The 27812-nt window shown below is 34.6% G+C and overlaps 1 protein-coding gene across 1 annotated transcript; it reads right to left on the reverse strand.

Annotated features, from left to right (window-relative positions):
- Window positions 1-6775: 6775 nt before the first annotated feature.
- On the reverse strand, window positions 6776-17051 carry LOC134846322 (trimethylamine monooxygenase-like). The gene is made up of 6 exons (XM_063863628.1): window positions 16617-17051; window positions 11792-12342; window positions 11110-11287; window positions 9707-9948; window positions 7632-7718; window positions 6776-6967 (listed from the first exon to the last, which is right to left on the reverse strand). Exons 1-6 carry the CDS (start codon window positions 16628-16630, stop codon window positions 6807-6809), a joined length of 1233 nt encoding a protein of 410 aa, XP_063719698.1. The 5' UTR covers window positions 16631-17051; the 3' UTR covers window positions 6776-6806.
- Between the last annotated feature and the right edge of the window lie 10761 nt (window positions 17052-27812).

Below are 27812 nucleotides of genomic sequence, written 5' to 3' on the forward strand. Positions count from 1 at the left end.
CAAGAACAACGTATACAAAACTAGAACACAAATGCTCGTATCAAGGCGCGACGCCTTGAATGTTTCGACTGCCCTTTTTTGTCTGGGAATCATTTATTCAAAAATTTTTGATTTAGAACTATTGTTATGCAGATTGAACTACCGCTGACGCTCTATTGGCCTAATATTTTATCACTCTCTTCGTAAGAAGTCGGAACAATTCTGCAAGAGTTAAAACAAATTTTGGATTTTTTATACAGTTCCTTTTTCTTTATGAAAGAAATTTTGTCCCATTTAATACTCACCAAATTATGCGTAACATTCAATTTCTTGTAACCTCAAAACTGGGTTTATAGTTTTTTGTGTATAAAATTAGTCAGTACAGTCAGTTTTGAAAATCTAGTCACATTATTATGTCATATTGTAAAATTTTTATATAAACGCCGGATATTTGACGCAGCAGATGTTTGACATATCGGATGTTTGCTTTGGACCCTAAAATTGGATAGGCCGCAGTTCTTCTGAATGTTACGTTACTTTTTTCTCTCGGACCAGTTAATTGCGAAATGCTGAAAAAACAAAAAATTGAGTAGTTTTTTTATTTACAAAATTATTGCAACTCATTTCGTAAAACTCTAACCTAGCGCATACAAAAAAACAAGTCAAGCCCAGTGCTTTTCGGCCTCTTTTTTTAGTATATTTTTTATCTAGGGTTAAACCATAAGCGTTCTGTTCTTGAGTTTTTAACACGTCAACCTGGGTTTATTGACTTGCCTATTTGACCATGCTTTGATCAATTTATGTGTACTATGAAAAAACTCGTTCCGTAGTGATTGAACTTACTAATTGTTTTTAATATTTTCGTATGACTTAATCTTTTTACTTGATGTCTGATTTTAACCAAAACTTTTTTCAATATAGTTTTTTGTTGCCCTATGCTATTGGATTTCAATTAAATGGCACTGGGAACAATCCAGTATTTTCACTGTTATACGAGCCGAATGTTTTTTTTCTATGATGAAATCAGCATATGTAGCATGGTTCAACCAATTTCCTACTTAGGCATAAAATTTTCTTTTTTGAATTCTGTGAACTTAACTGGCAATAAGACGGCAATCATAGCCAAAAAAACTTAGCTGCTCCAAAAATTTTCTTTTTTGGTTCTGTGTGTAGAAAGTATTAATTTGAGTTATACAGTCGAAACTCGGCATGAAATTGAAAAACTAAATGCCTTCCGATCAAAATAAGCTGTTTTTTGATTATAGCCAAGAAAGCGAAAATTACGCTAAAAACTACACCAGCAGTTTTATAGGGCTTTTTTCAGCAAAATTCGAAATGAAAATTTCACCTACACAACTCACGGATATTCACAAGAACAACGTATACAAAACTAGAACACAAATGCTCTTATCAAGGCGCGACGCCTTGAATGTTTCGACTGCCCTTTTTTGTCTGGGAATCATTTATTCAAAAAGTTTTGATTTAGAACTATTGTTATGCAGATTGAACTACCGCTGACGCTCTATTGGCCTAATATTTTATCACTCTCTTCGTAAGAAGTCGGAACAATTCTGCAAGAGTTAAAACAAATTTTGGATTTTTTATACAGTTCCTTTTTCTTTATGAAAGAAATTTTGTCCCATTTACTACTCACCAAATTATGCGTAACATTCAATTTCTTGTAACCTCAAAACTGGGTTTATAGTTTTTTGTGTATAAAATTAGTCAGTACAGTCAGTTTTGAAAATCTAGTCACATTATTATGTCATATTGTAAAATTTTTATATAAACCCCGGATATTTGACGCAGCAGATGTTTGACATATCGGATGTTAGCTTTGGACCCTAAAATTGGATAGGCCGCAGTTCTTCTGAATGTTACGTTACTTTTTTCTCTCGGACCAGTTAATTGCGAAATGCTGAAAAAATTGAGTAGTTTTTTTATTTACAAAATTATTGCAACTCATTTCGTAAAACTCTAACCTATCGCATACAAAAAAAACAAGTCAAGCCCAGTGCTTTTTGGCCTCTTTTTTTTAGTATATTTTTTATTTAGGGTTAAACCATAAGTGTTCTGCTCTTGAGTTTTTACCACGTCAACCTGGGTTTAGTGACTTGCCTATTTGACCATGCTTTGAACAATTTATGTGTACTATGAAAAAACTCGTTGCTTATTGAATAAACAAACTAATTGGTTTTAATTTTTTCGTATGACTGAATCTTTTTACTTAATGTCTGATTATGTCCAAATTTTTTTTTATAGTTTTTTGTTGCCCTATGCTATTAGCTTTCAATTAAGTGGCACTGGGAACATTCCAGTATTTTCCCTGTTATACGAGCCGAATGATTTTTTCTATGATGAAATCAGCATATGTAACATGGTTCAACCAATTTTCTACCCAGGCATAAAATTTTCTTTTTTGAATTCTGTGAACTTAACTGGCAATAAGACGGCAATCATAGCCAAAAAAACTTAGCTGCTCCAAAAATTTTCTTTTTTGATTCTGTGTGTAGAAAGTATTAATTTGAGTTATACAGTCGAAACTCGGCATGAAATTGAAAAACTAAATGCCTTCCGATCAAAATAAGCTGTTTTTTGATAGTAGCAAAGAAAGCGAAAATTACGCTAAAAACTACACCAGCAGTTTTATAGGGCTTTTTTCAGCAAAATTCGAAATGAAAATTTCACCTACACGTCTCACGCATATTCACAAGAACGACGTATACAAAACTAGAACACAAATGCTCGTATCAAGGCGCGACGCCTTGAATGTTTCGACTGCCCTTTTTTGTCTGGGAATCATTTATTCAAAAAGTTATGATTTAGAACTTTTTTTATGCAGATTGAACTACCGCTAAGGCTTTACTGGCCTAAAATGCATTGCGTTTTATTTTTCAAAAACCGGCCAAACTGCCAAATTTTAAGTCTTCTTGACTTTATCAAAACTAATCACAGGTGAAATATATTTTTTATTTGAACTCAAAATAACAAAATTTTTGAATCAAGTTTAAAAAATTGCCAAAAATGTCTAGTTGAGAAATCAAAGCTGTTCTAGAGAAAAAAAAGAACACCCCGAGCTCAAATATTCCGTCACTCTCTTTGTAAGTAGTCGGAACGATTCTGCAAAAGTTATAACAAATTTTGGATTATCATACTGCCTTTATTCATTTTTAAATAAATTTTTGTCCAAATTACAACTCCATATTTTGGGCGCAACATTCGATTTCGACTTTCGTAAGGAATGTAATGGAATTTTTGTGCTCTTGTGGTTTTTTTTTCAGACAAACTTCGACTTTTTAATTGGACTTTTTTGACGGAATTATTCTAAATCATTCAAAAATTCTTGTTGTCTTGAGCTTAAACTTGAAAAACTTTTTCACCTGTGATCATTTTCTTAAAGTTATTTGAGTTTAAAGATTGTCAATTTGGTACAATTAACGCGCGATATTTTTTGGGCTTTTAAAACGTAAGCAGAGTTTTAATCCGCCTTAGAAGTCGTTTCAAATTGTTTGAAGGAAGTTTAGTTGCCACATTTTTTTTACTAGGAGCAAAATTTTTCACTTTGTACTTTATATGGCGTGTGAGGGGATGATTTTCACAAAAAATTGCATATAAAAAATTTCTTTTGTTTTTTCTGTATTTAATTTTTTTTTTTAGTACTGCTCCATAGACCTTAAGAGGCAGTCGGAAAGTTGAGTGTTGCCCTGATACGAGCAGTTTTATTATTTCTTTGTCTGTTCCAAATTTTTAACTACTATTTATGAAAAGCTGCTTCAAAAAATGAGTGTTGTTCCGACTTTCGTAACGAAAGTAACGGAATATTTATTCCCGGGTGGGTTTTTTTCTTCAAACTGCCCATTTTTAGCTGCCCATTTTCGACGGAATTTTTAAAAATTAAGGAAAAGATTATTTTTCATAAAGTTATGGGGCTTATAAGATTGCCTTTTTGGCCGAGTTGGGACAATTAACGCAAGATATATTTCGCGCTACTTACGCGTAAGCTGAGATTTAATCCGCCTTAGAAGTCGTTTCAAATTGTTTGAAGGAAGTTTAGTTGCCACATTTTTTTTACTAGGAGCAAAATTTTTCACTTTGTACTTTATATGGCGTGTGAGGGGATGATTTTCACAAAAAATTGCATATAAAAAATTTCTTTTGTTTTTTCTGTATTTAATTTTTTTTTTTAGTACTGCTCCATAGACCTTAAGAGGCAGTCGGAAAGTTGAGTGTTGCCCTGATACGAGCAGTTTTATTATTTCTTTCTCTGTTCCAAATTTTTAACTACTATTTATGAAAAGCTGCTTCAAAAAATGAGTGTTGTTCCGACTTTCGTAACGAAAGTAACGGAATATTTATTCCCGGGTGGGTTTTTTTCTTCAAACTGCCCATTTTTAGCTGCCCATTTTCGACGGAATTTTTAAAAATTAAGGAAAAGATTATTTTTCATAAAGTTATGGGGCTTATAAGATTGCCTTTTTGGCCGAGTTGGGACAATTAACGGAAGATATATTTCGCGCTACTTACGCGTAAGCTGAGATTTAAGCCGTCTTGGAAGTCGTTCAGAATTGGTTGAAGGAAGCTCATTTGCCATAAATGACTGGTTACTGGGAGCCAAATTTTTCATTTTTTACTTTAAATGGCGTGTGGGGGGGGGGGGTGATTTTCTCAAAAAATTGCAAACTAAAAACTTTTATTTTTAGTTTATTACATTTCTTCTTTTCATGTTAATACTGCTCCATAGAGTTTAACAGAAATTCGAAACATTCAGAACTTCATACTGACATTTAAATCGGATTTTCACAAAACAATTGCAAAGTAAAAAACTTTAATTTTAATTTATTACATTTAATCTTTTCATTTTAATACTGCTCCATAGACCTTAACAAAAATTCGAAACATTCAGAACTTCGTAGTGACATTTAAATTGATTTTTTGTGTCAGTTCAGTAATTTTCCCTGTAATACGAGCGGAATGGATTTTTTCAATATACTTATACACAAATAAATTAGGTTTTAAAGAGACTTTTTGCACCTATTTACGCATTGTTTCGACCAATTAACGTGCAAACCTCTTCATCTGTAATTGTTCCCACTTTCGATACGAAAGTAACGGAATATTTGTGCTCGGGGTGGGTTTTTTTCTTCAGACAAATATCGACTTTTTAACTAGCCATTTTTGACGGAAATTTTGTATATCATTCGAAATTTTTCGTTGTCCTGAGCACCATTTTGAAAAGATATTTCACCTGTCTAAAGATTGCCACTTCGGCCAATTTGGGACGATTACGCGCGATATATTTCGCGGTATTAACGCGTAAGCGGAGAGTTGATTCGTTTTAAAAATCGTTCCAAATTGGTTGAAAGAAGCTTGTTTGCCATAATTGATTTGTTACAAGGAGCGGAATCTATCCTTTTGTACTTTATATGGCGTGTGGGGGGATGATTTTCATTTTAAAAAAATTCAAATTTTAGAAAAAAAAATTCATTTTGTTTTATTACATTTAACTTTTTAAAGTTATTACTGCTCCATAAACCCTAAAAGGCAGTCGGAACATTCAGGCTTCGCCCTGATACGAGCAGTCTTATTTTTATGTTAAAATTTTTTAAAGAAAAATTATCAATTCCAATTCTTTCTAAACCATGACAACTACAACTAAATTAACTTCAAGAAGCTTTCGAGATGTCATAATAAAAAACAATCACATATTTGACATGTCATTTTTATTAAACAATCAAATTATTCATACAGTTGCCCATACAAGTGCAGTCTTGTTGTTGTTAACATGCGCATCAATAATCATACTTGAAAAAAAATCGACCATACATTCAGGATACATAAAAGGCGCAATTTTCTTGCTTTATACGAGAAGATGAACAGAATTCTTTTTCACGTTTTGTTCGCTTCCAATACATTGAAAACACATGAAATTTGGAGACCGGCTAGATGAAATTATTTGAAGGAGCTAACCAGAGCAGATATTGAGATAACCTGTTTTGAGGCATAAAATATCAAGTAAATCATAAATAATTTAAGGTGTTCTTGCTCTGGAAACATCCTCAAATTAAGACAGAAATTGAATTTATGGTCTCAAGTTAGTTCTCTTTATGCTGCGGAAAAACGACATAGCAAAGCTTTTATGGTCGTAGTGGTACCAATACTTAAGGGTACTGCGCTCTTATATCAGAAAATTTGACTAAAATTAGAGAACACAACTTCTCATAAAGATCCTAAGCATAAACCGGCGATGTTAGTTTTCAAAAACTTTTGCTGAAACAGTTTTTTTGTTGGCTTATTTTGATCATCAGCGCAACATTGGATGTTAAAAATTAACTTTTTTTGACACCGGACCAGCAAATTTTTCAAATAATATTTGTGGTCTTTCCGCGGCATAAAGAGTGAGTGAAAATCATCAATTTTCCAAAGAACTTATTTGAGGACCTATTTGTTAAAAGAACCTATTTTAACAACATTCAAATTCCTTGAGTTGTTTTTGAGGATGTTTCCAGAGGAAGAAAACTATAATTATGACTTACTGGCTATTGTACGCCTCAATACAATTTATAAATCAATTTTTAACTAAGTATCATCTATATTAAGAAAGTTTGATGAATATTGCTTTCAATTAAATTTGTGCAAACCTGAAATAAATTTTGACCAAACATAGAATAGATCTAATATTTAGTTTTTCAAAGGATAAAATTTTCTAGGTATTTCACATCGCCTAGAAATAATGTGTGAAGGAATAAATTTTTTGTTATTTTTTTCTAGATTATCTTATGATATCATTCCATGTTTTCGTCAGCTAGGGCGTAGAGTAAGTCATAAAGTCATCTGTACTTGGAGTGGAAATGTGTCTTCTGTTTGTAAGTTTTGACGTCATCGTCTCTGTCTTTAAGCCACTGTCTCGCAATATCCAGCCCCTCTACGGTCGGTTTACCCAGGAGAGACGACATCCTGTTCAGGTACTCACTTTGGAACTCAATCTTTTCTATACAATCAGCATCCGGTGCATTTGAACATGTCGGGTCAGAAATCTAACTTGATCCTATTTTTGAACTTTTCAAATGGAAATTTTTTTGCTTTTCACATGGAAAAATTACAAATGCAAGAAATTGAAAAAAAAATACCTGAAACGTAAAAGTTACAACAATTTTCCAATTTTCTGCTCTTTGAATTCAAAAATCTTTCGTAAACCTAAGTTTTTTTAAGTAGTCTTGACAGTTTTGTCTCATTGTTTCTAAAGTATTTGGAAAAAAATATATCTAAAAATTAAATTGCAAATTTAGATTGAAGCCGATTCTCTTTTTTTTCTAGATTTTTAATTTAGCTACACAAATTACTAGAAATTGAGCTGCGTTGTGTTTTTTTGTCAATTGGGAGGTCTATATGGATCTTTGGTCCAAATTAAGCTAAATGATTTTGGGTTCAAAAATAAAAACTGTCCAGGTTGATGTCTCTTAAAAGTCATATTAAGAACATATGCAAAGTCATATGCTCATCATTTTCCAAAAAACTGATCAAAACCACTCACACTGAACTAAGATTTTGCTTAAAATTATCTTTAAAAAACGTTCAAACCGCTCAAATCTTGCTTGAAATTGGGTCGAAAACCTTGACTCGGGCTGAGCCGATGACTTGCGTGGTAAGTTCACCTAGGATGCTGTTGTGTGTTGACCTGGCCTGTTCTTCTCGCTCCGTATCTTCCACCATCTCAGCCAAAGGAGGCAGTTGCACGTCACCTTCAAGTACTCATTATCAGGAAACTCTCAAGTTTTTAAAAAAACACAAATTCATATAACTTATGCTAAATACAGCTTATGACTATTAAAAAAGGTGCACAAAAACTTTCAAGACGGCTTGTAACAGGACAAAGCACTAACTGTTCAAATTGTTTTCTATGTTTAAATTCGATAAACTTTATGGTTGCAAAATTTTTTAGCTGAAAATTTTGATAACGATTTTTGGTCCAAAAAACTAAAACTAGTTCCAGAAAAGTCGAATGAAAAATTGAACTATATATGTATCCCACCCAGACATCCAATTCATTCACTTATTATCGTTTAGCTTATTTTTTGGATCAATTATTGTGCATTGATTAAAATTGAATTATTTTCTGATTTGGATAAGTTTGCAATATATCCAGCTCGATAAAAGAAAAACTGGAAAATTTGCCCGCATAAATTATCTTAAATTAGTCAAATTGTCATTTTTCATGAATTGAAAATTTTTGTATATTTGTGCCGAAATCTTCAGTTTCTTTCTCCTTTTTTGTGAAATCGATAAGTTACAAAAAATAAACTAGCCTCTGCAGAAAATAAACAACCCCTAGCATGAAAATTTTGTGAATTTTTTTTTCGAAAATTGGCTCAATAACTGAACTTCTTTTTGAAAACTAACTTCATTCGATGATTTTAAATGAAATTAAGTTTTTTTTTGAAACTCATTATGTAATTTGCAGCACTCAGCTATGAAATTGGCTTCTTTCCTAAACCCCCCCCCCCCCCCACCCAGCTAACACGAGCATCAATTTTATTTTCTAACAAGTGGTCTTACAAGTTTGATTAAGAAGACCAAAGATGTTTGTCATGGCCTATTTAGTCAACTTTCATGACACTTGGACAACGTGAACAGTAATTTTAAGGATAAAAACTTGCAGGTAGGGAAAAACAAAAATAGTCATGTAATTTGTTTGCAGCGTAGAATAAGTCGAGATTCGCAGATTTCCGTTCCACTAAAAGACCTGAAGTACACATTACTCAAAAAAAGGCAATTGCAAATTTCCCATAAAAAAATTATGTGTACCTAAATTGTTTAGCAAAATACTGCGCTCAATTACAAATTTATTTTCTGCCAAAAAATGTTTGATTTTTTTTCCAGAAAAATCACGATTCGACTGAGCTTTTTTGGACTAAAAAATCAGTTTATCTTTTTTAAGAAACCACAAGTTTACCAATAGGTCTTAAGATTATATTACATAAAAAATCATCCACCATTTTCAAAATGCTTCAGTTGGATAATTTGACACAAAGGCAAAACTTCGCTTCGCAAACACTAGCGAGAACACAAGGAATCAGTTTTATAAAGTGCAATAAAAATAAGAAAAGGTAGATCTCAGCCTCGAATTAGTGAAAACTCGGCTACGTCTCGGATCTGATATGCGACCTACTCCTGCTACCTAGAAAATATGAGTACCACGCACTAACCACTCAGCCACAAACGCTTAGTTAAGCACAATCACTAGTCGCAAAAAAGGCAAGGAACAGATGCTATGAAGTTTCCAATGCTACAATGAAATTTCCAAATAAGTGAACACTCTAAAAGAAATTTTTTATTTGCGAGATAGGTTGCAAAAAACACAAGGTTCGTACTAATATACTACGCTGACCACTAGAGTAAAATTGCTTGTATCATAACTAAATACCGATATAAAAAACTTCACTCAAAGCACATTTATACGCAAAACTACAAAATCTTGAAATTTGATTTTTTTGCTGGAAAGCTCAAACATTTATAGATCTGGCAAAGAGCTCACCATCCAGTTTGCAAATCTGAATGAACAAAACTTAAAAACCTGTTAATGCCAACTTTATGTTTTTAAATGGGTTTGGAAAAATGGCACGCTTGCTAATAAGTCGGTGGTTGCAATGGCTAGAAAGAGGTTGTGTATATGTATATATAACTCGCAAATGTCAATATTTATTGCTTTGTCGTTTCAAGTTTGTCTTACCTCTTATGATTTGTGCGCAGAAGTGGCCTTGTAACCAGAAGAGAGGGAAAGTATATGCCAAATTCTGGACGCCAATATACATGACTCTGGGGTTAGTAGGCAACACCACCTGTCTGTAGAGCGGCATGTCCTTCTTGGCAGAAATACTAATGCGGATGCTCTTCTCCATATAAGGAAACTCGTACAGATAGCCAGTGCAGTAAATGATGACGTCATAGTCGCAGCTGGATCCGTCTCGGAAACTGAACAAATTGTCATTTACACTTAGTGTATTTAGGTATTTGCGGTTATAACGCCAAAATGATGAAAATTAAAACCAAGTTTTTATTTTAAACTTGGATTGATATTAGTAAAAAATGCAGCGCAAACATTTTAAGCATTTGCTCGATTGAAAAAGTGCAAGAAAAAGTGAATTATATGGCATTTGTATTTGTATAAAAAGCATTTGTATTCAAATTGGTGAAAAATTTGGGGAAAAACAATAAAAAAGATTGTGTCCATTTAAATAAAAACGACCCCCTGCCGACCCAAAGGGTCCCCCCTTTGAACTATTTTCAGATATCCAATTTTGGCTGACTGACCCTAAAATTTTTCTAAAGGCGCCTTTGGCGCCAATATACACTTATTTTAAGGGGCGAGCGCGCGCCAAAAAACCCAATTTTTGGTTAAAATTTTCCAAAAAGTGCCAAAAAAACGCCTTTTTTGCCTGTTTTTTTTCACAATTTTGGCCAAAACTGACTTTTTAGTGCTTTGGTAGAGCTCAGAAAACCAATATGGTCGACCTAAAAAAAAAAAGGTCGACAAAATTTTGAACTTTTTTTGAAAAAACCGCCCCCCTCGAGAAAACCCTAGATCCGCCCCTGATTTCAATGATTATTTCATTAATAGGATCTGTATGACTAGCATTCTGCTATATGGTAATTGTATGGCTATCATTAATCGATAAAATTTTAACCTTTGAAAATCTTTCTTTATTTCATTTCTTATGTTATTTGTATTTATTTAGGTTCATCCCTGGTCGAGGAAAAAATTCGCAAGAATCAAAATGCAAAAATTTCAAGCTTCACATAGCATTGAATTTAACTAACGAAAATCAAGATTTCCAAGAAAGCGGGTTTTCGATGAAAAGCGAGAGCGCGAGAGCTTAAAAAAATCTAGCAGATCTAGGGAAGAAACTTATCGCTGATATTTCCTTGCGAGTAAAATATGCCTACGGTAACAGTGCCATCGCTAACAGTAAGCCATATCTAACAATATATGCCAAACCTTTGTTATTAAAAAAAATTCCATAACTATCAGTTTCATAGCTAAAAGTGAGCCCCAAATGATGAAAATTGCCATACCTAAGCAAAAAATATATGCCATAGCTAACAGTGCGCCAAACCTTATGAAATATGCCATACCTAACTGTGGAACCCCGAATTTGAGTGAGCAACGGCTTCTCGTCAACATTTGGGGGGAACTTGAGGTTCATTGGGCAAGTCCTGTAGCTTATAGTCACTCGGGCGGCGCCCGCACGTATAGACTGCATAGCTAGATCTTCGGCCGAAAACGAAGAACCCACAATCAACAGACGCTTTCCTAAAAAAGGAAATTTATCTGAACAAAAAGTCAATTAGGAGTTTTTCATTAGAAAGTTCAGGTATCGCGACAACAACAAAAGACAACTCGTGAAATTTGAAAATAATTTATAAGTTAGGAATTTCGGTTTAAAAACCGGCTCAAGATTTCGTATAAAGTCCTACCCTATGTTGGCAAGCTCTCAACACGTTGGCGCGACTACGGCGGTGAGTATATTGCGAGTTGTCTTTTAATTCGAGTTATCTTTTATTGCTAATTGTCTTTTGCCGCGACTTGTCGTATTACGGAAACTTTAAAAGCATGCAGCCGCTTTTTAGGGTTGTTTTTTTTTCTAATGTTTTATATATTGCAAAAATCTGAGATAATTAAAGCTGATTTAAACAGGTCGTTTCTCTCAAGCGATAAACTGCTGATGCCAAAAACAATCAGCAGTTTGTTGGTTACTTTGGTTACAGTAAGAAAAACAGTAGGTATCTGTTACAATAAAAAAACTATTTTGAGCACCTTTGTAACGATCAGCGTCCATGAAAAACTTGGCGTGAATCACAGTTCCCGGGAAAGTTTCTTCTCCTGGATACGAAACATAGTTCGGCTGAGTGTAGTGACCACTTGCAATTATGACGTAATCGAATTGTTCTAGAAACTTCCGCTTGTTGTCGTCATTGAGATCACGCACGGTCACCTGGAATTTCTCGGCTTGCTCGTCGTATGCGACCCAGTCGACCCAAGATTTGAATCTGATACAGTCTTTAAGACTGAAATGATTTGTTATGTCATTTAGATATTTCAAAACGAAATTTGAAGAAGGGAAACAATCGAAACCACAACTTTGGTCAAGTTGCTCCGTCTGCAGGCCACGTGATTTCTGACCATCAAGGTCACCCGATTGCGTATAGTCACGTGGTGCTGACTGATTCAAATGATCATAGAGTGTTTTTTCAATGTCGAACAGGAAGTCGGGACACTCCAGGAAAAACTTGGGATTGTTTGTGACAAGGTTTCTGTACATGGAGGAGTGAACAAGCATGCCGTCTTCGTCAATGCCCTCCACGTCCCTGGAAAAAAGACAAAACATGTGTTTTTTTGAGTTGAGACCCCTAACTTCGAGAGTTTACAATAAATATTGGTTTATACTCATTTGATGTTTAATTGAAATTGCCAAAAAAAATTGCAGCTCCCACTTTCCAGACCTTTTCAGAAGCATTTCATAGCTAAGCCGAAGTGTGGCTCTCAAAAATTGTCAGAAAAGCCAGACAAAATTCTAGCATTCAACCCTCAGAAACTTTAAGGTTCGTTGAGATTTTAAGAATGGAGTACGCAGCGAGATTCTCAATGCAATGGCAAGCGGTTCTTGGAGTGCCGTCTCAAAATTACTTGTTGTTCCGGCTTTCGAAGAAAGTGACAAAATATTTCAACTCGGGTGGTTTTATCAAATTTAGAATTCTTAATTAGCCATGTTTGGACAAAACTTTTACCATCTGAAAGGTATTGACACCCTGATCTCAAATTTTTTAAAATATATATATTTTATTTGTGATCATTTTTCAAATTACCAGCCATAAAGTTTTACCAACTCATTGTTACGACTTCGAAATAAGAGCGGGTTATTTATGCTTTCGTGGTTTTTTTCATTCATTTTTTGCAATTAAAATTTTCTGGCAAAAAAAAATTTTTTGAGCCCAAATTAAAATATATTAGCATCTTTAGCATTTATATATTCACCTAAGATCCTTTTTGTTAAATTATGGGGGTTTAAAAATTGCTAGTTTAGCCAATTTCAGATAATTAACGCGCGATCTATTTGTGCTATAAGCGCGTGAGCGGAGATTGATTCTCGCTTGGGAATCTTTCCAAGTTGATTTGATGCATGCTAAATATGCCAACTCAAACTTTACTATGATTATATCACTTTGTATTTTTCATAGCGTGCGCGGGATGACTTTTTAAAAATTGGAACTAAATTTTAAAACTCTTTTTTCAAAAAATTTCATTCTTCTTTTGAAAAGCAAACACTACTCCAACGACAATAAAAGGCAGTCAAAGCAATTGCAGCTTCGCCCTGACACAAATAGTCTTGGTCTTTCGATTTTCGTTTTTGTTATATATATATATATATTTACATATTTACATAAATACATTATATATATATATATATATATACATACATAAATAAATACATAAATACTTATATTCATATATACATATATACATATATACATTTATACATTTATACATATTTACATATATACATATATACGTTATATGGATTTTGATTGTTTTATTAAGTGTCTACTCTATGACCTGTCAATTTCGTACTACGTAACCAGCTTGAAAGTTCAGTAATTTACTTTAAGTATTGTAAAGCAATGGAAAGAGGAAAAAAGGGTCGACGTCAGATTTCGAATCCCTTCTTAACTTTTTGTACATATTTACACCAAAACGAAAATCGAAACACCAGGACTACTCCTGTCAGGGCGGAGCTCCAAATGTTTTGACTGCCTTTTGAGGTTCTTGGAGTAGTGTTTGCTTTACAAAAAAAGAACGAATTTTTCTGAAAAAGAACAATTTAAAATTAAGTTCCGATCCTAATTTAAAATCATATTGCACAAGTTATGCAAAATACAAAGTGATATATTCATTGCAACGTTTTAATTAGCTTGTTTAGTGTACATCAATTCAACTTGGAAAAATTCTTAAGCTGGAATCAATTTCCGCTTACGCGCTTATAGCACAGAATATACCGCGCGTTAACTGTCTGAAATGTATGCCTGGCGTGATTTTTTGAAACTCAGACAAGTTTTACAAAAGCTGACAGCGTATGGATATCGATCCAGAAATCTTTAATTTGCCGAGCGTGTATGATTGCACTAGGTTTACGTTGACGGCATTACTGCTCAAAAATACTTTGATAGTTTCAAAACGCGAATTACTTATGCGTAGCAAATTATGCGCAATCATACCATTCCCAAATTGAATTAGGGCCAATTTTAAAGGAAAACGTTATTTTTATTCAAATGCTAGCACATGCAATTGATATTGGCAGTACTTAGTTTATGGTTTATCAACATTTTTTGGAGTTAAAACTATTCGTCAGGGCTGTGCATTGATATACAATTGGCTTTTGGATTTTTATTTAGTTTAAAACAAAAACTGGTTAAGCTTCCAAGTAGTGAGATTATAAAAAACAAACAGGTTTGACAATTCGCTGAGTCAATAAAAAATCAGAAAAATTCATGACGCCGCGCTGTGGAATGTTTGTCTGTTAAACAACCGGCATCAATTAAATTGACCATTTTTGAATTTTCAACTTTCGCTGATTTGTACTAATTTATTTGAACTAATTTAATTGAATTAATTTACTTGATTTAATTTAATTTCGAATTTTTAACTAGCTTTTTTTGACAGATTTTTAAAATCTCATTCAAAAACTACTGTTGACTTGAGCTTAAATTTGAAAAGCTATTTAACTTGTGATTCTTTTTCGTAAACTTATGGGTGTTTATAGATTGCCATTTTGGTCAGCTAGGGATAATTAAAGCGCAATAAGCGGAGATCCAATCTCTCAGAAATCGTTCCAAATTGGTTGAAGGAAGCTTATTTGCCCTAATTGATTTGTAATGGAGCGAAATCAAACAAGACTACTCGTATCAGGGCGAAGCCATGAATGTTCTGACCGCCTTTTAATGTTTATGGAGCAGTAATAACATTTAAGAAATTAAATGAAATTAAACGAAATGAAAATTTTTATTTCTAAAATTTGAATTTTTTTAATGAAACTCATCCCCCCACATGCCATATTAAGTAAAAAGGATAGATTTCGCTCCTTGTAACAAATCAATTATGGCAAATAAGCTTCTTTCAACCAATTTGGAACGATTTCTAAGACGGATTAACTCTCCGCTTACGCGTTAATAGCGCGAAATATATCGCGCGTTAATTGTCCCAAATTGGCCAAAATGGCAATCTTTAAACCCCCGTAACTTTACGAAAAATGATCACAGGTGAAATATCTTTTCAAATTTAAGCTCAGGACAACAATATCTTTCGAATGATATAAGAAAATTCAGTCAAAAATGGCTAGTTAAAAAGTCAAAATTTGTCTGAAGAAAAAAAAAACCCACCCCGAGCACAAATATTCCGTTACTTTCGTATCGAAAGTCGGAACAATAAATTAAATCATTCCATCACTTGTACTTTATATGGCGTGTGGGGGGATGATTTGCACAAAAAAAATCTTGAATTTCAGTTGTTTTTTTCTACATTTAATTTTTTCATGTTATTAGTGCTCCATAGACGTTAAAAGGCAGCGCATTCTTTTCAGTGATTTGGGATCAATAAAAATAGCATTCAACATACTTTTGACTCAGTCGAACAACTTTTTTTGGAACTGTTGTACTTCGGCACCGTTGTACTCCCATAGTGTGGCTAATTTGGAAGAATTAGTAACGCGCGCTATGTTTTGATCATTAATGCGTACGCGGCTGTTTAATACAGCCTAGAAGTCTTTGCAATTAGATTTGAGTCAAGCTTCTAGGAACTATTCATAGGTCGGTAGACGCCAAAAAAACGAGCTGGTTTGGGCGAATTCTCGAATATTCTGACTGCAGTTAAAATTCCAACTAATATCAGGCTAGTTTAAAGTTTTTGGCTGCAAAGTTATCAAAAAAACCCTCCCACGCTTTTTTATCCCTCCCACGTTTTTTAAAGACCAAAGGTGCGTATTTACTATCTTGTGTTTTAACAATAAGACCAAATTATTTGCCCAACTTTAATTCGGGGTGATTTTTTCTGCTACAAAAAAGTCAATCTGAAAAAAGTCTTTTTCTCATATATTTTATTGAAAGCTTAGTTTTCAAAATTCTTGAAAGATTCTATTTTTTCTTAGATCTGATACGGGCTTGCTAGTTGAATTTGTGATTTCATTAACTTTTTTAACTGATTGCAAAATACGGGGGTCAAGTTTGAATTTCACGTGGGTTTTTGACTTACAAAATGATTAAAGCTTAACGTAACAAGCTTTACACTCTAAATTTTGAGTTGAAAGGACACCCTTAGTTTTTACTGCCATTAAAATTTAGTGATCAACTATTTGATTGCAGATTTCCATAAAAACCACACTTTGACCTTGTAATTTCGGAACGGAAAAACAACGTCTCTGTATCTGCAGATTTAACAGAAAAACAAATTATCAGTTGCAAAAACGGTAACTTCAAACAAACAATTTTTGAGCCACAAAATATAGCGTTTCTTGTGTTCTAATGATAAGACCAAATTACTTTTTTTTTCATATGATTTTGCCAGAACAAGAAAAATTAGAAAACTTTTCTACCTGAAGTTCCACATGCCTCCCACTTATTCATGTCTTTCGTAGCAAACTACTTGGAACTTCCCGCCCCTTTCCATTTCCCCTTCAATCTGTGAATCCCCGCCTGCTCCGCCTCTTCCCTCTCCCTTGGCCCCTGGATGCGACAAACTCTGAAGAGCCCTCAACGTCATCAACCCAGAAGGTCCCGCTCCAATCACACATATGCGCGTCAGGTTTGACTCGCTGTCGTGCAATTTTGACTGACGATTCATGATTTCAGGCTCAATTTTCATAATCAAAGAAAGTGTGAAGGAAACTCTTAAACGTTTTCCTTAATTTTCAATAATCTAATAACTAAATGATCAAATGCAGTCAATTTTTAATAAAATGCAGATTCCAGATTATAATTATCATAAAAATGAACATTGATTTCAAATAAACTCGCTTGACCTTAACCACAAAAATTTGAACGCGAAACAAAATAACAAACTTAATTGTGCTTTCAATCTGCAATAACAAAAAGTTAATTCGACAATATCTGTCAAAGACCGCCGTTCTCAATTTGATCTGATATAGTAGCGAAAAATTAAAACTGACAGAAATAATTGAGCAATCAGTTAAGTTTGAACAATTTTTGCATGCAAATTTGAAATTTAGGTGACATTGAGTCATAATTTCTGTCTGAAAAGTTAGCTTTTGCATGCAAAATTTTTCTGAAATAAGTAATTTGCTCTTTTCAATTAAGTTTGCCTGTTCCATTCTTTTACACCTCTCTATAGAGAGTTACAAAAAGCTGGAACAGACAGAATAATTAAAAAGCGAGAATGACATATAGCTTTTAACAAACTTATCGGAGGTCTTAAGTTTTTGAAATAGTTCTGACCTTCAAATTTAAAATAAATTGGAATACTTCTTTCATGTTTTGCGTTTGCTTTTTTGTCGGCGTTTTATGTGTTTTTTTTTGCTCCGAAAAATTACTTGGCAAATCGCTGTTCAATGAAAAATTATTCTTAGTTGTGCTTTTGAAAATAGGCAAAAAAATCTCTGAAAACGTGCAAACAGTTTGCATTGCTCTTTTGACAGTTCAAATACAGTTTTAAATTCGATTTTAGTTTTAAATGTCCAACCCCCCCCCCCCCAACGCCCAACCCCCCCCCCCCCCAAACTGTGGGGGGGGGGGTAAGTTGGGAGGGGAGGGATGTAAAGTCTACGAATAAATAATACCCCATAAGGGGGGGGGTGAATGGCGGTTGTGGTGAACTGGCTGGCAGGGAGGAGTGGGGGGTACAAACGAGGAGGAAAACGGGGGGTGGGTAAACAGGGGTGTAAACAGGGAGGAAAACAGGGGGGGGGGGGGGGGGGGGGTTGGTAAACGGGGTAAATAAGACAAAAAGTATAAAAGTTGAAAAGTGAAATGTAAAATTTTATGAAACCTAATACGTATCAACTACACTAAACAAGAAATGCGATAACTTTGAAAAAAATATATATAAAATTTCATGAATAACCTCTCGAAAAAATCCATTAAACTGATTTTAACCAATTAAAAGGGATATTTAAGAAAATAAGAAATTTAATCAATTTTTAATGGATTATATTGATATCAAAAGCACTGGCATTATAGTCCATTTTTGATGAATTATAATCGATTATTCTCGTAATTTTATAGATACTGACTATAAAAGGACAATATAATCGATTATCATCCATGAAAGTCTAGTGCGGGTACTTTTGAAAATAGGCAAAAAGATTCCCCAAAAACTGCTCAAAACTGGCAGATACCTCTTTTTGTTCCGACTTTCGAAGAAAACGGAATATTAATGCTCGATGTGGTTTTTTTTTCAGTCAATTTTCGCCGATCGAAATAATAGTTTTCGGCAAGAAATTTTTATACCCCATTGAAGATATCGACTTCTTGAGTTCAACTCTGAAAAGATATTTAACCTCCGATGAATTTTTGTAAAGTTCTGGGGGTTTGAAATTTGCCAAACTGACCATGTTCTGCTTCAAATTATGCGCGCTTTGAACAATTTATGAATTTATTCATATTGCTGAGAGTAACGCGAATTATTTATGCGTGGCGAATTGTCCGGCAGAACAAAATCTTTCCAAATTGAATTGAGGCTAGCGGTGGCGTCCCTTATGCTTGAAGGACCGAATGCTTGAAGTTTAGTATAGCTTACTTTCAGCCAATCAGAACTGAGTATTCAAAATCTCCAAGTAAATCGTAAAAATCTTGAAGCAAGAAAATAAACCAGGCCAATAGTGATAATAATGACCGATTAGATAATAAGCAGATAAGTTTTCAAGAATGAAAAGTTCTTATGAACTTGAACTCATAAATATTGATGTTTATCTGAATAGTTTTGCGGTTGTAACCCGCAATTTGTAATTTTTTCGATTGTGATTGGCTGAAATATTTCAAGCAATCGATCCTTCAAGCATGAGAACCATCCCCGAGGCTAGCTAATCAGATCGGTCTTATTATTTCGTACGACTAAACATTTCACACTTTGATGTTGTTCAAACTTTGCAGGTTTTCAATATTTTCTTTTCCCAAAAACTATTCGGTATGAATTAAGGGACAGTCGAAAGATTTAGGGAGTTTCCCTGATATACAAGCAGTCTTGTTAATTGCGACTGTCTGTTCCAATTTTCTACAACTACTTATGAAAAGCTGCTGCAAAAACTGATTGTTGTACTTTGTTTTAACAAAGTGAATATACAGATCAGTTTTATCTTATTTATGAAAAAGTAGTACCTTAAGAATGGTAACGTGCGTTTGAGCTGAACAGTTAAGTTAAACTTTTTTTGCAAAAAGTTAGCTCAGAGCTTTTCAGAAGTTGAATCTACAATTTAATGTACAAACATGCAAGCTAATCAACTCTATGCGGAGAAAAGCTGTAGTGCCACTGTTTCAATACTTACATGCAAAATTTTGGTTTCTTTTCTGGGCTGGATACTGTTACCGCAAGTAACAAGCCCAGATCATAATGAGCCTCGACAATCCAGCCTTCCGATAGGGAGCCAGTCACGAAACTTTTTCACCACCTCTTCTCTGAGCTTCAAATTGAACAAAAACTTCAAGCCAATTTTCAACCGAAATGATAAGACTGATAATACTTTCGTGAGAAAAACAAAAGCTCGATCATATAGCTTGTCTTGTCATCTTTAGCAAGTTAAGCAGGAGCATTAAGTCTCGCCTTAGATCATTGATCTGTTTGATCCTCTTTATGTATAAAATGATGATTAAAAAAAAGATTACTCGTAGAGATAATTTAAAACTAAATGAAAACTAATTGAGTAACAAAATCTAGCAAAGGCTGAATTTAAGCTGCCTACTTGGTTGAGGGAAAAGTTAGTTTGTGCAAAATTAATTTTAATAAATATATGAAATGTTACTTCTCGCAGATCTGGAAATGTTTCATTTTACAACAAAAGGTTATTGAAAAAAAAAGAAAATGTATTTTTTTTCAAACTCGTTATTGACTTGAATGAGCGATTGCGGATAAAATTATGAACATTAAGAAGAGTCTTCACTTGACGCAAGGATGTTGCGGATTCCTCGTGTATAATCATTAAGGTTTCTTTTCTTCGAATAAAACTTTTTGTTAGGACTTTCGATACGAAAGAAACGGAATATGTGCTTGTTGTGATTCAGTATTTTTAGTATGTTATAACCTTGACCTCTATCATCTAATTACGTACCAGTCAATGTAAACTCTACGAAGTCCAGTGGACTTCGGATCACTAGTTGCTCTTTTTAGACTACAGTCAGTTTTAACTCAACCAATACTTTTATTCTCTTTTAACCTTAGTTAGATACAATAGTTACCAGTGGTACATCTCAATTCTTTATTATGGCGCAGTCAACAACTGATTCAAATCTGCGGGGAATACCCGCCTTTTGGCCGAACCACACGGTAGAACCTCCCACCCAATGGAACAACTGGATAGACCAATTCCATTTGGCTATTATCGCGAAGGAAAATTTAGACATAGGAGTCAGAAACTGACCAACAGAGGAAAGCCAGGGAGGCCAGGAACAAAGAAACAATGCGAGTCTACGAACACGCTGAAGAGAAAAGACTAGGAGAAGAAAAACGGAAATTCGGAGGAATGAGGAGATATGAGGCCGATAAAAAAGTAAGGTCAATCCTATACTTGGCCTTAGGAGCGGAAGGCAAAAGAGTTTTCGCCCAGAAACATCCAAGGGTAAAAGTCCTAGGAATCTCATTCAATGAATTTTATGAACTGCTAGAGTTGGCTTTTATCAAACCAACCAACATAACATTTGAACGATATAAATTATTGAGCAGGAAACAAAAAAATAGAGAATCCTATCAACATTTTTGGGGCGCGTTATCAGATTTAGCAAGATCATATGAAATTGGAATTAATGCAGAACAGGAGTTGATCAGAGACGTATTTATTTTTAACATGAAAAACTGCGACTTAAAATGTAGGCTACTTTCGGAAACTCTCAATCCATTGGATGCACTAAACCAAGCAATCATTGACGAAAAAGGCTACTATAACCACCTCAAATTAACCAATATGACTAGATCTTTCAACACGACAGGAAATAGTGGGAGAGTGTATAAAAACTTCAACAACGTAAAAAAGGAACCAAGCTTGAACAAAGAAAGATCAAATACTTGTATGAAATGCGGGAATGCGTTCACCAAGTATCATCTGAATGTGTGTCCGGCGAAAGAAATTGTGTGTAATATTTGTAAATATCAAGGACATTTCGGAAGACTTTGTAAATCGAAAGGAAGAAAACCTGCTGTAAATTTTGTAGATGAAGCTGTAAATAGTCAGAAATGTTCATATTCCCCAGAAGACCTTCAGGTAAGAAGCGAAGAAAATTTTTGCGCAGTGATTAACAATTGGACCGAAGAGGGGATAAGCGATAACGATGACTATTCAGTTCTCAACATTAGAACAATCTACGATACCAATGGTTTGGAAACCAAGAAACTTGTCAATATCGGTTTGGGAGACGATGCAATAGTCAACTTTAACATTCCAGTGGATTCATCAAGCCCAGTGAGCTTCCTGAAACAAAATGTACTTCACGAATTGAAGTTGAGAAACCCACAGTTGAAGATACAGCCAGTTGAGAAGAAAACGAGGGAACTATATTGCGGATTCACCAACTACACAATCAACATCATCCGGAAAGTGGTAGTGAGATTACAATCCAATGGATGGATCGCGGACGAAACCCCATTTTTTATCACTTCTGGACATGAGAGGAACATCCTGGGAAACGACAATCTCCCGAGAATTGGAATAGAGATAGCCCAACGACAGCCTCTACTACCCGTCAACAACATATCACGCCCAGAATTGTGTAAGTTAAATAACTATTCAGACACGACCTTAATCTGTATCATAAGTATAAAGGGTTATTTAACAGAGTGGGAAAAACACCGTTGGACAGAAAAGTTACTCATTTCCACTCCCCATTCAAACCTACAGAACACTTTAAAAATTACTTGTATGGTGCTGAATTTGAATTTGTAACGGACCATAAGGCAATGTTATCAGCATTAAATGCAAATCAGGGTAACAAAACTATGCATAGCAGATTAACCCGTTGGGTAAACCGACTTTTACCATTTAATTTCAAGATCAAGCACATTCCGGGAAAAGAAATTGGATTTACAGATTTATTGTCGAGACTACCTTCAGGAAAAGCACTCCCAACATCACACTATGATAGCGAATTTGTAGTGGCTACAGTACAAAAGATTGTAAAAAACCTCTCTGTAAATAGCAATTGTAAAAAGAATAATTGTAAAAAGAACGAAGTGTATAATCCATTGGATGTAAATACGATCAGTAACTTGGATTGTAATAATCCAATGGGCGGAAAGAAAGAATTATCGCAAAGCAACCAACGGTCGTTCTTCTCGAATATTCTGAATTACGTAAGCGACACTATCAGAATTTGTAATTCCAATCACTCGCGTTCAGAGACTTGCACAAGCGGTTGTGTTCCATTAAATTTATCAAAATTTGACTTCAATTACTTTCACTTATCAGACAAAACTTTTTTATTCTTTCTTGCCCAATCAGTACTATTAATCAATCAGTCATTAAATTCAGATTAAAAAAAAAACAATTACAAAAATTTATTACATCGGTCAACTTGTTAAAAATTTCCCTCAGGGCAGAAAAGAAAGGAATCTTTTTGAATTTTAATAACGATATAATGTCAGACTTACACAAGAAATTACTGGCCAAGTACAAGGGAGATCTCAGATTGCCTGACAACCCGTTATCACTCTCAGATCATTGCTCAAATAAGCTTATTAAACTCATGACGGACGAAGATAAAATCCTCAAGGAGGTAAAGAAGGCGGTACAGGAAGGCAAACCATTGGACAAATTCAGAGCCTACTTAAAGAATTTCCAGAGGGACATTCACGTGAAAGAAGGACTGTTATTCAACAATAACAAACTGATAGTCCCGGCCGCATTAAGATCACCATTCCTGTCACTTCGTCACGAGACCCACCCAGGACAGTTCGGGATGAAAGCCCTGGCAGAAAACATCTGGTGGCCACACCTATACAGAGAGATCTACCATCACGGAAAGAATTGCACTCAGTGTATAATGGCCGGTAAGAACCTAAAAGTGTTACTAGGGACGAACAAGACTGAGAAATTACCGATTCTGACCAAACCAAATGAAGAATTAGATTTAGACTTTGCTGGCCCATTGGACAAGAGTTGGGGTAACACAAAATACCTTTTGTTATGCATTGATCGCTTTTCAAAGTTTCCGTCTGCAAAGGTAGTGAACAATACCTCGGTAGTGAAAATACCTCGGCTTCTTCAATTTTAACCTTCATGACAGATTACTGCCATCTTCACGGATTTCCAAAGTCCATTAGAGCTGACCATGGGTCATCTTTTACTTCGTTTGATTTTAGAAACTTCTGCGAGAAGAACAACATTAATTTAATCCTATGTACGGTCGGTGATCATAGAGATCCAACGGAGTAGTAGAAAGACTCATTTACACTGTCAAAGCTAAGCTACTGGCAATGTTGTTCAACGATCCAAAACCATCCTTAAATACGGCTATTGATAAAATTATTTGGAATATACGCTCGACGAAACAATCATCCTTTGGATGCTTTCCTTTCTCAAAACATTTTATTAGATCTCCCAATACGTTCTGGAAATCTTTGGTCTCTCACGCAATTAGTTTAGATAAGGGGAAATCAAGCCTAACGAAGGACAGAGCACAAGACTGGGGGGCTGACGACGCGTTCGAAGATGGCTATCTGGAAGACAGAGCAATAGATGAAATAGGGTACGAGAGCGACCCTGCTGACAAAGTAGATAGAAATCTCCAGCGAACCTCACTGTCAAATCCTTTCAGCCAAGGAGGTAACTGGTTTAGGAAAACAGTTAACAGGAGGGAAGGCGAACCGTATTTTAAACCACTGGGGAGTAAACATCTGTCAGACACGAAACATACGGTCACATTAGACAACGGACAAGTGATAAAAAAATCTGACTTGGCTTTTAACAAAATCCAACCGGCAGCTCCTAAAACATTCTCGGCAAGACCGAATTCGCTAATTAATAGCAATGATTTAGCAGGCAAGCGAAAAAGAAACTCCCCTTCTAAGAGACGAGACTCAAATATAGGAGGCCCTTCGACGAGTTACACACCAACGGGTGCAAATACTTGCAAAAAGAGGAGAACATTCGAAAGGTTCAAAATTCGACTTTAATAACCTAGATTCTTCGTTAGAGCTAGACCTGTGGGATAAAGTCATTGATGACTACTTGGGTACGGAAGCGGAAACTGTATGTAATACACCGACTGTTAATCTTCATAGTGATTTAGATCAGCCAAGGAGTACCGTACAAAGCCAGACAAACACTCAGACAACGTTCACTATACCAACGGGCACAAGTGACGACCCAATTCGAGTGGATAGCTCTCCAGAGAAGACAGTGGAGACACCAAAGACCCCGATATCCTCAAAACTTCGTGCAAGAAGAAACCCAGGCCCCCCGAAATTCTACGGTGATAGGCGGTTTATCGACCAAGTGACGCTCGGAACGGAGACCATTAGTGCAGTAGACTCCGATGACGAACCGCTAATTACGTTTTCCGGCGCAAAGAGTCCACGACCTAATTTAACGTACTGTACGACGTCCCCCTCGGATTATCTTACACCCATTGATGAGATCCCACGTCATACGACTCTGGTTGCTGAAACCACACAAGATCAATTCTCAACACCCTCCTCCCAGGCGACAAGGACCGCATGGGTATCGCCACCATTGGTAGAAGTTACCAGTAATACCCAGGATGATGACGGCAGTGATATATCCTCGGGCATTGACACCGATGTAAGAAGAGAGGCAGATAACTTCCATGCTAGATACAACACTACGGTCCTAAACTCTGAAAACTGTTAATCTATGGTAACATGATATTTTACGTATTTGCTTTAGCTTTTATCCATAACCCCAAAATTTTTTTTTTATTACCTTGTTAGTGATTTAGTTAGTTTGCTTTAATTGTACAAATGCTACATAACCCCAGTTGTACATATCATTTTGTACATTCAGTGTTGATATCTGTGTAAACCTGTAAGTAGCCTGTATATATTACCATATAATTACTTCCATTGTAATTTGTACTCTCTGTAAAAATCTATTGGTGCTAAACGTGGTTACTTTTTGTTTCTTCTTTGGCCCGAGTGGAGCGAGGGGAGATGGAGTATATGTGTGATATTGGCTACATCGATGAGCGGGCAGATACTAATTTTTGTGCAGTGGGGAATGTTGTGATTCAGTATTTTTAGTATGTTATAACCTTGACCTCTATCATCTAATTACGTACCAGTCAATGTTAACTCTACGAAGTCCAGTGGACTTCGGATCACTGGTTGCTCTTTTTAGACTACAGTCAGTTTTAATTCAACCAATACTTTTATTCTCTTTTAACCTTATTTGGATACAATAGTTACCAGTGGTACATCTCAATTCTTTATTAGTGCTCGGCGTGGTTTTTTTTTCTTCAGACAAATTTCGACTTTTCAACTAGCCAATTTTCACGGGATCAAAAGTATTGTTATCCTGAGCTTAAATTTGAAAAAATATTTTACCTGTGATCCTTTTTCGAAAAGTTATGGGGGTTTGAATATCGCCATTTTGGAACAATAACGCGCGATATGTTTCGCGCTATTAACGTGTAACTATTAACGCGTAAGCGGAGAGTTAATCCATCTTAAAATTATTCCAAATTGGTTAAAAAAAACTTATTTGCCATAATTGATTTGATACAAAAACTTTTTTTTTTTGAAAAAAAACTTTGTGGAGAATATTATATCATTTTACTTAACAGATTTAAAAATCGAAAATGATTTAGAGGTAAGACCTCGATTTTTCTAATTTTCTGGCCATGATAAAATATATTAATTTGATGAAAAGTTTCAAAAGAAAAATTTTTCACAAGTTTGTTTGAAAAGCATATTTCATACCGAGGTAATTTTCAGAATCAATACATGCATGGGAAGGAGATTTTATGGTAGGTTACTTAGGGGGGAGATTGAACTTTTGAGCATTTTTTGCATAAAAACCTGAGTTCTTAGGCGACCTTCATACAAAAAATGTGTATTATTTCTACATTTCGCTCATAATGGGAGAAGTAATAGTGCTTTAGTCAAACGCACCCGCACTCAATATAAGGAGAAATTAATAGAATATACTGGATTTTATAATTAGTCTCTATAAATTTCAATAAAAATGAATATACTCGATTAAAAGTGGATTATAAAGTTACTATTTTTTAAAACAAAAAAAAACTTTATAATCGATTATAATCGGTAAAATCGATTATAATCCATTATTTTTTGAAATTTATTTTTCAAATTTTTTAAAATTATGATCCATTATTATGAATTATAATCCATTATTATTCAACAAACGTCATCGCTTCATTTCGTTTTTTTTTGTTTGTGTGCTTTTCAGCTGGTTATTCAACAAACGTCATCGATTCACTTTGTTTTGTTTTTGTTTTGTTTTGTGCTTTGCAGTTCGTTACCGAACTAAAAGAAACAGTAATTTTGTTTGTATAGTTTTAAAGTTCGTCAAAAATGTTATCATTTCAATGGATTTTAAACATCTAAAATTGGCCTATATAATTAATCATAACTTTGCTTAAAGTACGATTATGATTATATTATAATCGATTGTTTCTCTTTTTACAGAAATCGGGCAGCACAAAAAAAAGGAACTAATTTGGTGGCAAGCTATCAATCCAAAGAGTCAACGAAACGAAAAATTTTCACATAATCATCAATATATTCTGAATTGGTTTTAATCTGATATTTTCTATCACAGTATTGTTCACTGAACTACTTCCATATTACTTGAAAAAAAAAGAAAAGCTGGAGTTAAACCACACAATTTTGCTAAGGAAAACAATCATTCGCTGGTTATCCGTTGAAAATTGCAATAGGTAGGACACTCATATTGTAGGTTGTAGGCATTACGATGGCGAACACTTGTTGTTCCGACTTTCGAAGAAAACGGAATAATTATGCTGTGTAGTTTTTTGTCAATTTTCGCCGGTTAAAATAATAGTTTTCAACTAAATTTATTTGAACACCATTGAAAATATTGACTTCATGAGCTCATACTCAAAAAGATATTCTACCTACGATTATTTTTCATAAAAATGTGGGGTTTAAAAATTGCCAAATAGGTCATGTTCTGGACTAAATTATGCGCACTTTGGTAAGTTTATTCAAATTACTAAGAGAGAAACGCAAACAATTTATGCGTAGCAGATTATCCCGCGCAACAAAATTGTTCCAAATTGAATTGAGGCTAGCTAATAGGATCGGTCGTATTAATTTTGTACGATTAGTTTTTTACGAATATTGTCCAACATTTATAGATTTTCAATATTTTTAAATCAAAAACTATTCGATATTTATTAAGGGATAGTCGGAACGTTCAGGGCTCTACCCTGATACACGAGCAGTCTTGTGAAGCCGAAAATCATTTTTTTAAGAATCAATGCCATTCAATAAAATGAATTGAATGAAACAAAGTTTTGCATCTTTCGTAACGAAACCCTCGAAATTTTAAATTTTGTTGCAATTCAGCAGAGCTTAATGATAATTTCAAAATTGTGCATACTTCTGCCGTTTTTATATTCGGCCAATATCA

This window comes from Symsagittifera roscoffensis, chromosome 5, assembly GCF_963678635.1.
Source record: "Symsagittifera roscoffensis chromosome 5, txSymRosc1.1, whole genome shotgun sequence".
In the NCBI taxonomy this organism is placed as follows: domain Eukaryota; kingdom Metazoa; phylum Xenacoelomorpha; order Acoela; family Convolutidae; genus Symsagittifera; species Symsagittifera roscoffensis.

Bases quoted from the DNA above. Each gene is read 5' to 3' on its own strand.
- LOC134846322 (XM_063863628.1), bottom strand. The intron at 11,288-11,791 runs GTGCTCAAAATA...TTCCTTTTTTAG, and splicing joins GGACGCTGATCGTTACAAAG to GAAAGCGTCTGTTGATTGTG. The intron at 9,949-11,109 runs GTATGGCATATT...CAATTTGTTCAG, and splicing joins ATTCGGGGTTCCACAGTTAG to TTTCCGAGACGGATCCAGCT.